The sequence below is a fragment of the Macrobrachium nipponense genome, chromosome 7 (assembly GCF_015104395.2).
Source record: "Macrobrachium nipponense isolate FS-2020 chromosome 7, ASM1510439v2, whole genome shotgun sequence".
In the NCBI taxonomy this organism is placed as follows: Eukaryota; Metazoa; Arthropoda; class Malacostraca; order Decapoda; family Palaemonidae; genus Macrobrachium; species Macrobrachium nipponense.
Window position 1 is genome coordinate 90427060 of NC_061109.1, and position 11533 is coordinate 90438592.

At 36.2% G+C, this 11533-nt stretch overlaps 1 protein-coding gene across 3 annotated transcripts in view; it reads right to left on the reverse strand.

Annotated features, from left to right (window-relative positions):
* The window catches only part of LOC135217240 (venom carboxylesterase-6-like), a 20436-nt gene extending 9091 nt beyond the window's left edge, over nucleotides 1-11345 (reverse strand). The window contains exons 1-9 of one of the 3 annotated variants that reach the window (XM_064252965.1): nucleotides 11198-11345; nucleotides 6137-6296; nucleotides 5407-5784; nucleotides 5033-5182; nucleotides 3895-4042; nucleotides 3329-3514; nucleotides 2413-2615; nucleotides 1589-1739; nucleotides 651-826 (exon numbers count right to left, since the gene is read on the reverse strand). In XM_064252965.1, the coding sequence (XP_064109035.1) occupies nucleotides 651-826; nucleotides 1589-1739; nucleotides 2413-2615; nucleotides 3329-3514; nucleotides 3895-4042; nucleotides 5033-5182; nucleotides 5407-5784; nucleotides 6137-6271 (1527 nt within the window). In that variant the 5' untranslated portion in view covers nucleotides 6272-6296; nucleotides 11198-11345. The remainder of the gene's footprint in view (nucleotides 1-650; nucleotides 827-1588; nucleotides 1740-2412; nucleotides 2616-3328; nucleotides 3515-3894; nucleotides 4043-5032; nucleotides 5183-5406; nucleotides 5785-6136; nucleotides 6297-11197) is intronic. The other 2 variants (XM_064252963.1, XM_064252964.1) reach the window with 2 other exon arrangements.
* Between the last annotated feature and the right edge of the window lie 188 nt (nucleotides 11346-11533).

Here is an 11533-nt window from a genome sequence, read left to right on the forward strand (position 1 = left end):
AGGTTACTGCGGGTCAGAATCGACTCTCATCAAGGATTAAGTTTCCGTACTGGCTGCAGGCTCTCCAATCCCGAACATTCTAATATAAGAAACCATTAAAAAAACTGTAAAATATATATAGAAAGAAGCCATTTCCAAATCATAGGCCAAACAAGCAATGCATATGAACTGCCAATCTTAGAATCATTATTTATTAAACAATTGGTTCCCCAGTTAAATACCCAGACCTCCTCCCCACAACTGTACCTGCGCTAACTTTTAGTTATGTATTGTCATTCTGTCTCCTGCCTTCTCTGTATTAGGTTGGTTAGCGGTCTTTGGTCTTTTTTTGTTTTGTTTTGTTTCTGTGTGTGTTTTTTTAATTGTGTTGTAATTTATAAATGTTGAATTTTAGAGTAATTTTTAATGTAATTTTAAAGTATTTTAAAGTAATTTTATTTATTGTCTAACAGATTCCCTGAAGATGTAATAATGATATTACGAAACGTAGGAAATAAAGAATTAAAAATGAACTACGTTTCCAATGGTCCACCTTCACGCTGATATATATATATATATATATACTTATATATATATTATATATATATATTATATATATATATAGTATATATATATATATATATATATATAGAATATCTTAGGGGACTTGCCTGATCAAGCTCCTCAAAATAATCATCGGAAACCTCGATCCCATCCATGTAGTTATGGAAAGCATTCTTCATTATCAACAAACCTGACTCTTCTTCGTCAAGAGCGCACAGGAGGGGGCCAAGCACTTCAAATTTGGAGAGGAATTCTTTTTTTGCTTCTTTGTTCTGCGTAAAACCTGGAAAATCGTTTTGTCAAGTCACTGAGTAAGACTTAAGAATAGTTTTTTTGGTTTTTTGTGGCGTGTTAAACCTGGAAAAATCGCATTGTCAGGTTACTGAGTCAGACTTAAAAATTATTTTTGGCGTCTTTGATTTATGTTAAACCTGGAAAAATCATATCAAGTTACTGAGTAAGACTTAAGAATTCTTTTTGGGATTTTTGGTTTATGTTAAACCGGGAAAAATCGTATCGTCAAGTTACTGAGTAAGACTTAAGACTTGTTTTTGGTTCTATGGTTGGGTTAAAACCTGAGAAAAAATCGTTCTGTCCAGTTACTGAGTCAGATTTAAGAATTTTTTTATGGGGTCTTTGTGTTTCTGAAACGGTCATCTGGATCCTCGACATGGCTGAACTCACGCACATAAATATATAAATATATATATATATATATATATATATATAATATATACATATATATATACCATATATATATAATACATATATATCTTATTTTTATGATCTTGTGTTTCCACAAGGATTACAAAAACATGGCCCATCATCTTAAAAGCAATTAAGGGATGTAAACACAGAGGCCCTCAGGTCAAAGGCTCAACTTTAACGTTCAAAGATCTGTTTCCAAGACTTGACCTGTGTTAATCATGGCCTTTTTATACCTTAATCAACAATATAGACAACGTACATGCCAGTACCATCAATGCTATTAACGCATAAATGTGCTTACTTGTGAAGAAATGGACTGTGAAATACTTATAATTACCCATAACTTGCAATACCATCTCATTAGCTGTTATTCCACCCATGACGTCGACTCTCTGGAAACGTCCAGACTTCAGCAGCCGGGCTGGATGGTCGGGTAGGAAGTCGCCGTCTATGCAAGGTACCAGAGGGAAAGGAAGATCGTTCCAGACCTGGAAGTTAAGAGGAAAAGGGATTTAAAGATAATATGCCAGATTCCAGTAACTTAGGCCATTAGCCAATTCCAAAGATTTCCAGGAAATACAGACAGAAAGGAAGATTGTGTCTTTGTGTTATATGCTGATGAGGCAACAGAAAGTCAACATAAGAGGCTGGAACGAAATTATGAGAGCTTGAAAACTTATAACAACTTCAAAACTTACAACTGCATTCTATGTTCTCGTTTTTTTCACAACTAGCACCAGTCAGTATGGAAGGACTTCGATTTCTACCTTATTCAGAAATAGTTGCCTGATTTCAAAATGCTATACTGGGTTGGTTTAGGAGACGAGTGCAACTTTCATTTGGTAAGTGATGCTTTCAAATATTGGATTTTCTCCATAAGAAAAAGTATAAATTCCTCTGGTGACCTATTAATTGTAGGTATGTGAGCATGTCTTCAAGGCTGATCAAGGTGTTCGTAAAAAAAATAGCATGTGCTACTAGGTTGTCAAGTTCTTGGGCGAAAGCATATAGTTTGGCTTACTTTACGATACGTTAGGAACACCCATTTCTTAATTTAAAGGCCTGACTTCCTGAAGAAATCTATAAAAATCATATCAGCCTGCTTTGACGGAGCAGAAACGACATCTTCCTAACAACCTATTAATCAAGGCTAAGCCTTACAGTTAATTTCAGTACAGTCAAGGTAATATCCTCCACAGAAACCCCTCGGAGACAATCAAAAAGAGCAGTGCTGTCCAGTGGCTCTCCATCAGCTAAGCAACCAGATGACCTTCCAATTTTCCAGGCCACTTCTTTGGGGTCCTCCCGGATCGCCCAGGGAGCTAAAGCTGTTCCAGACATCAGGATAGCTCTCTGGAACAGGCCTGTGGAAAGTCACTGCAATGTTTTAAAGGGTTTATGTAAGAATGTACAGAGGCATAGAAGCCTAGAACAATAATTTGATGAATTATGAGTGTACATGTCCTCATTCCAGCGCTTGTTGAATTTATTACGCCTTTGATATGAAAACTAGCAATCTTTGGGCTTATTATATGTTTCTGATATGAATGTCAGCTTCTTTGATATCAGTCATTTTATCTAATGATCAGTGTTGACGACATTTTTACATATTTCCAGACTGAAATAGGATTGTTAAAAAGGGGACAAGTCTTTCTATAGATCTACTGCAATGGTCACTGAGCCACTTTCATATTCTGTTCCAAGTTTGTTTTATCTTAACCATATTTTATCAGCTATCAGTCCCTACATTTTTCAAGTAGAATAGAGTAATAGAATAGCAGAATAGAACAGAAAACGACAGAAGCAGCAGGCATACCTGAATAAACACAAGCAAACATTTTTATTGCTTGTGATAAATTATCATAGTTTATGATTTTAGTGGCTTCCAAAAATACTATATGTAATTCAGGCAAATAAAGCATTAAATATATAATGAATAAAGTAATTGTAAGTTCTACCTGCTATGGGTACAAAGATTTTCTGACGATGCACATGACAGCATAGAGGATGTTCACCCATGAGAGTATGCAATACCAAATGTAAACACCGGTCCCTGTTAACCCAGTATATTCCTCACCTTCAGAGTATGGCGACAAAACATGCAAGTGGACTGAGGCCCCTCCAGCACTCTGACCAAAGATGGTGACCTGACCAGGGTCACCCCCGAAGTCTCGGATGTTTTCATGCACCCAGCGTAGAGCCAGCGACTGGTCCTTCATTCCAAAGTTTCCAGGAATTGTGGGATCGCCAGTTGATAAGAAACCTGCAGTGACAAGGTAAGAAATGGATAATACGAAGTTTCAAAAGTACTTCTCTCATAGCATCATACATGATTGAAACCTAGGGCATACTGCTTTTATTATCCACCCTTGAAGCCTTGGTTTGATTTGTAAATTAATGTGTAAGATGGTTTGCTTTCTTAACAAAATGTAATATGTATTTCTACTATGAGTTTCTCACTGTAAAAACTGTACTTCACACAAGGCCATAGCCCATAGCTACAGCAAGATGAGAACAAGAATGATCGTTCAATTCATTCCTGTTTCCATTTGCTTTTTTAGACAGTCCTACATTGTACTTTCTATTGCTGGCGAAATTAAACAAGAACTCGCATTAATACTTGTAGATTCTCGTCGTACTGACCTAGGACTCCCAGCCGGTACTGAATGGAAACTAGAATAACGTCCTTGGTCAGAAGAAACTTTGGTGTTCCTCCAAACATTTCTGCATCACCAAGGAAAAATGCGCCTCCATGAATAAATACCATCACAGGTAAGTTTGGTGCTGAATTCTGTCAGGTGATAATGAGATATTGCTATTATTATAAGTGCTAGCAATTTACCAATCATTACTAAAAGCATATTCATCTGCTGCTTCATATAATTGACTCGCTAGTGTTTTTTAACTATTACGTATTATAAATTCTTAGAGTAACTAAGTCTACGGGCATAACCAGCCCCGTTTCACTGGTATAACCAGCTCCATTTCCGGGAATCCCTTCTCACCATCACCTTCGGAAAGGGGGTGTTAGATAGGATGAAACCCCATTATAAACCATCTTAGGGGTCCCTGCTATAAGCCTGCCAAGTTTCATGCCCATCGGACCAGCCGTTTGGCCGTGATTGAATGACAGACGGACAGACAGATCTAACACCCATTATAGTACAGTAAGATTTCTAATTTGATACTGCTTCATATACTCATGTTACTATTATACAAATGAGTGTCATAAACAACTCTAGCATGAGGAACATTACGGAAAAACTCATTTATATCAACACCATATCCATCCATGTCAGTTACTACTTCAGCAATGATCCAGATATGCATAACTGCATTATTATGTAAAATAGATTATTAATAATGCACCAAGTCAATCAAATTGATATCAAATTCTCTCTTTCTCTTCTGCCTCTTGATATTTTATGACTTATAGTTCTTCCACGGAACAAAAATTTATGATTTATATAGCAGGCTGCATTAACACCCATAAAGTTACCAGTTTCTCTTTGGATTATTCTTCCTGGACCACTTACATCTAATGTAACACTAGATAAAGTTGATTTTATGCACTGGTATACGTCCTTGAGAATCAGAGTATGCCCTCTAGATATTCATTTCGGAGAAGTATGTTAGCATAGCTCCCAAGCTTATGAAGGTTTATCGTAAAAATCTATCACCTTATTGCTTAATAAAAGCCTCTGCAAAGAGCATGTTTGGAAAATTATAACAGCAGAACACCACCGTTCTGTTTCACTATTTGCAGAAATTTCATAATTACCTTTGGGACATAAATGTTCAGATAAAGACAGTCCTCTTCTCCCTGCACCTTAGTTTCTCCGGCCCTTAGAGCTACGAAGTCTACCTGAGGACACGCTGGTGGTGTCTGGCCCCCCTTCACTCCTGACCAAGGTCCTATGGGCACAGGAGCCTGAAACCAAATGAGATGCTGTAGTCTTTGAACCAAAAATGAGACTAGAACTCAAATATTTGCAGAATTGACAACCCCATTATTATTGGAAACAAAGGAATGCAGATATTATAACTGTAGTCTGATGAAAAAAAAAAGTCGCAGAAAAAATGGTCATTAGTAAAAAAAAAAATTATCAGGGAAAATTATAGAGAAATGAGTCAACTTGATACCTGCACACATACCTTAAACCTAAGTTCACCAACTGGAGGCTGAGCATATGGGATACCTTTGAAGGCAAGAATGGTCCTTGAATCTGTGATTGCTTGTTCAGTACCCTTCACCTTCCCTAACTCTGTCATTACTTCAACTGTGGCTGGTTCAGATTCTTTTGCAGCTGGTCCAGGAGACTCATAAATTGTAGTTTTATCTATAAACTTGTCATCGAAGACTGATTCTGAAGGCTCTTCATTCAGGGCTGGTTCTGTAGCTCTGGCATCTGTAGTTGACACCAAAGATTCACTGGCTATTTTAGACTCTGAAGACTCTTCAGCTACATTTGTTTCTGAAGGTTCATTGTTTGTTGCTTTTTCTAAAATGTCTAATTTGACTGGTTCTGATACCTAAACGAAGAGGACGCAAGGTAAGATCAGTATTAGTTTATTATGGCAATAAAAGTTTATCTAAACTAAAATCTGTATTATTATTATTGCTTTCTCTGCCAGTCTCATGTTAGATTAGCCCTTATATTCAGTCCAGGTTCACTTTTCATGAAAATATATCTTTCTGCCTGTCTGATTTACAGCAGAAATAGATTTTTCGTTTATGATCATCTCCAGTAACCTTTAATGCAAATATTACTTCGATCAATCAGAAAACTGTATTGATCTCTGAACCTGCAAATGCTCTACTTCACAGTGGGGTGATACGAACATCAAGGATAACTAGAACCAGTGTTGTACAAATGCTACTAACATTGACAGGGCTTACGGGGCTGGTGGAAGTTCCCTTTTCGTCAGTGGGTACAGTTTCTATGAACCAGAGAACAGCAGCAACGGCCACCAAGACTCCTATGAACACCTGGATGATTGTCAAAGTAGTTGATGCCATGGTTTTTGTGTGTGGTAGACAGTGCCTGAGGGAAAAAATCATACAAAAGCAATAACTTTGCAACAAAGTGGTGATTTCAGATAACAAATAACAGCTGCGAGGTAATTTTTTTTTATTTGTGTTATATACATATACATATACATACATAAATATATAATATATATTCACCTACGTATTTATGGTGCATTACTATACCCTGACCGGAAATAATGAGTTAAAAGCCACAATAATGTATGAGTCTATTTTTCCAATAACAAAAAAGGTTTAAAAAGAACTTTTGTATTTAAACAAATATTCTCATATATATTATTGTGGCTTTTAACTCTTTAGCACCCGTATATGTGTATATATATATATATATATATATATATATATATATATATATATATATATATATATATATATAAATATATAATTCATCAGCTAAATCGTTGATAAAACATTCAGTAGTCCCAGGAAGACAGCAGTCTAAGAAGCATGCTTTATTTATATGAGAAACGTTTCATGTTGCTTCAACACATCATCAGTCTGCAATAATTTAAATTTTACTTGATAAATTACAAGTTAAAATTACAAATTATTACCAATAAAAAAATCAGCTAAAATAATTTAAAACTTTAAAATAAAAACGAAACATGAGTAAGTGAGAAAGGCTTCCTATTCAAGGTACGGAAAAGAGCCAAGTGACCACAACAGTTCGTACATGCCCAGACAATACTTAGGCCAGAGAGAGAGGAGGCGAAGAAACACTAGAGTTTAAGCCTGGAGAGAGGTGTTTGATAAATACAGACTCAAGGGTCGTTAAGTAGGCTGTTTGTTTAGTAGTGCCTATTATTGAAAAATGCTTTTTTCCACATTAATTTTGCATTTGGATGCATGAGTCCTTATATTTGAAAATTTGGCATTGGATATCCTTGGCTCTGTCCTATGACTAAGACCTAGATGGCTATAATAACGAATCTGCAACAGCCTTCGAGAGGATCCAACGTAACTACCAAGGCATCTTGGGCTTTGAAATTTATATATTATGTTGGATCTCATGAAATCCTGAAACTTGTTCTTATAACTAAAGAAACCTCCAGTTTTCTTAGGGTTCATAGGAATGAGGTTTAATTTCAAAAATCCTAGTTCGTTTTCAATAATTTGTTTAACCTTGGAATGTACATTGTCGGAGTGAATAAAGGGAGTTGGTAAAGTTGATAACATAATAATATGCAAACCTGACAAAGGCAAAGGTGTAGTAATTCTTAATAAGGTTGACTATCTTGAAAAAATGAATGTAATTCTGTCGGACAACTCTAAATTCAAACTTATCGGTGAACCTAATTTTGTTGACGTTTACAAAAAGAGGACAAAATCAACCGTTTTCTTAGAAAACTTAAACAAGATGGGATCATTATTGAGGAGGTATTTCATAAACTATTTGTTACAGGTTCTTCTTTTGGCATATTTTATGGACTCCCTAAAATACATAAGGATGGTATACCAATGAGACCCATAATGTCGTCCTACAACATTCCTCCCTATAACATCTCAAAGTTTCTGGTTAAACTTCTAAACGAATAATTTGTATCGAAATTTACTTTAAAGAATGGTTTTGATTTTTAACAGCAAGTGCTTTTACGAGATGGTGAACTATTTATGGCTAGCCTAGACGTTGAGTCCTTATTCACTAACATACCTGTTTCTGAAACCACTGAAATTATCCTAAATAAGGTTTTCAGTGATGCTGAAATTTTTTATGGTTTTAATAGACAACTTTTTAAAACCCTTTTAGAACTTGCTATGCAAGATTCAACTTTCATCTTTAATAAGCAACTCTACCTGCAGGTCGGGGGAGTTGCAATGGGGTCCCCATTAGGCCCGTTGTTTACTAACTTTTTTATGGGTCATTTGGAGGAATAATTTTTAAATAGTTGCCCGGAGAGCTTTAAACCAACATATTACAGAAGATATGTTAATGATACATTTACCTTATTCAAACTTTCCTGGCAATGTCAATTATTTTTGGAATATTTTAATAACATACATCCTAACATGAAATTTACTTTAGAACAAGAGAAGGACAACACTCTTGCATTTTTAGATGTTAAGGTTATTAGACATAACCATGGTTTTAGTACTTCTGTTTTCAGGAAAAATACATTTACAGGTTTAGACACCAATTTTTTTAGTTCATGTTTTCATTCTTTTAAAATAAATGCAATCACCATTCTTGTTTTTAGATCACTTAAATATACCTCAGATTGGGCCTCTTTTCATAAAATTGAATATTTACTTGAGTATTTTAAAACCCATTCCCAAGAAATTTAGTTTTTAGTATTATCAACAAAATGTTAGCAAGGCTTGTTTCCAAACCTACATTAAACTTTAATGTTCCAAAATTAACTTTGTATGCACCAATTCCCTTTATTCACTCCGACAACTTACATTCCAAGGTTAAACAAATTATTGAAAATGAACTAGGATTTTTGAAATTAAACCTCATTCCTATGAACCCTAAGAAAATTGGAGGTTTCTTTAGTTATAAGAACAAGCTTCAGGATTTCATGAGATCCAACATAATATATAAATTTCAAAGCCCAAGATGCCTTGGTAATTACGTTGGATCCTCTCGAAGACGGTTGCAGATTCGTTATTATAGCCATCTAGGTCTTAGTCATAGGACAGAGCCAAGGATATCCAATGCCGAATTTTCAAATATAAGGACTCATGCATCCAAATGCAAAATTAATGTGGAAAAAAAGCATTTTTCAATAATAGGCACTACTAAACAAACAGCCTACTTAACGACCCTTGAGTCTTTATTTATCAAGCATCTTCGTCTCCTCTCTCTCTGGCCTAAGTGTTGTCTGGGCATGTACGAACTGTTGTGGTCACTTCGCTCTTTTCCTTACCTTGAATAAGTAGCCTTTCTCACTTACTCATGTTTTGTTTTTATTCTAAAGTTTTAAATTATTTTTAGCTGATTTTTTTATGGTAATAATTTGTACTTTTAACTTGTAATGTATCAAGTAAAATTTTAATTATTGCAGACTGATGCTGTGTGAAGCAACATGAAACGTTTCTCATATAAATAAAGAATGCTTCTTAGACTGCTGTCTTCCTGGGACTACTGAATGTTTTATATACATACATATATATATATATATATATATATATATATATATATATATATAATAGAGAGAGAGAGAGAGAGAGCGAGAGAGAGCGAGAGAGAGACGAGGCGATGGAGGGACGAGGAGAGAGAGAGGAGGAGTTGAGAAGATGAGTAGAGCAGGGAGGAGCAGAAAGGAGGAGAGGTAGAGTCGAGGGAGGAGCGGAGAGAGATCGCGAGAGCGAGGGATGAGAGGGGAGCCCGAGAGTAAGTGAGACCCGGAGAGCGAGAGAGGAGAGCATGAGAAGAGAGAGAAGAGAGAGAGAGAAGAGATGATGAGTGAGAGAGGAAGAGTGAGACGAGGAGGAGGAGGGATGGAAAGAGTAGTCGAGAGGGATGAAGGAACGGAGAGAGAGAAGAGATGGGAGTAGAGGAACGGATCGAGTGGATGAGAGAGGGAGATGGACGATGAGAGGAGAGAGAGAGGAGAGAGCTATATATGTGTTTGCATATATAAGAATATTATAATAATAAGAATATGAACTTTGCAGGCATAATTTAGTAGTTGCAGAATTTCATTAGTCTAGCTGCATTGCAACTGACGAGAGAAGGGATGAAGAAATCAATATACATCCTGTGCAGTGATTCAGCTACGATTTTTATTTCACCAGATAGCTTATCTTCACAGCTAATCGTTACCAACTCTTAACAAGCAATGAGTAGAACTGAAGACCTTTGTATTAGTGATAAGATAAGGCTTAGTCATTCAAATTATATGATAACGAACCATAAGATTACAGACTGGCCCGTACAGTTGGGCCCATGTACAGTTACTGACATCAAGAAGGTGAGTTTTGCTCCAGAAATGGACCTGTTTAGTAACTAATCCCTTTTTGCCTTTGAAATAATAAATCAAACGATATTCACTTCTTCCCTGAATGAAAGGGACACTGAAGCAGAACTGTACTATGCGCCAGGAGCTTTGAAAAGTCATGAAAGTAAATTGGAAATTATATAATGTATAGAAAACGGACAAATTGAGCATCTCTACAGTAACAGGAAGAGAGACACTGAGACGATTACGTTCTTATCAACAATTGGCGGATTTCATGGGGGTATGGGGCGGGTGGGGGGCACCTGGTATCGTGTCCCCAGCCCCGTGGATATGAATCGTAGAGATATATGTACCGTACAAGTTATTTACATTATATTCCCCTCCCCAGTCAACGATTTCTAGATCCGCCACTGTTATCAGCCTAATAGAGTATAAACAAGAGACAGTCCAGTATAAAATAACTTATGAAATTTGTAGCTTTTCAACTGACATTAAGAAGAAAACATCATTTTAAACTGGATAAAAAATATTCACTAAGAGTCAGTTTTCTGTCCTTTCTGTATTTCAGTGCATCACTGATAAATTTCCCAGATATCGTCATAGACTGATAGATGAACTGACAGGCAAGTAAGAAACAAAATTAATTAATTTGTGTGTTAAAAAATATTCATTCAAAATATTTAGAACGGTGGGGTTGCTTTTAGAGAAATTAAAGAATAAATGGACAAGATGGAGAGGACATTACTCTCAGGAAAAAGGGAGGAGTAGGAGAAGCAAGCCAGGAGAAGTCGGGGTAGGAGAGTGAGGGAATTAAGAAAACCCCGGAGAAGAAGAAGAATAAGGGAAAGAAACTAATATGAAAGGGAAAGGAGGGAATACAAATAAAAAAATAAAAGGAAATAAAAAAAAACTTGGAAGAATAATCGAATTTCCAGCCAACAATTCTAACGCAGTTAAACTGAGACTAAACTCACAACTCTAAAGCATTTCCTACCTGGATTCCCAGCCAAAAGTTCCCTCACTCCTCACCCGTATCCTCCCTCACCTGTTCCTCGTTGCTGAGTGGATACAAAATGTCCAACAGGGCATAAATTCACTGCTTGGCGTCTACACCGGTCACTGGATCCAACCCTTGACCTGGAGATGATAAACTTATACATGATCTTGGCTGATATGACGACAGATATTGTTGATTGTGCTCTCTATCTCTGCAGCTTATCAGAGCCCAAGGTTATAACGACTTTGCTTCTACTGAGGAGAAAGTGGTCTTTGATGTATTAAGTTGTATAGTCTTAGAACTTACTAGTTACTGATTTTATTAATACAACAG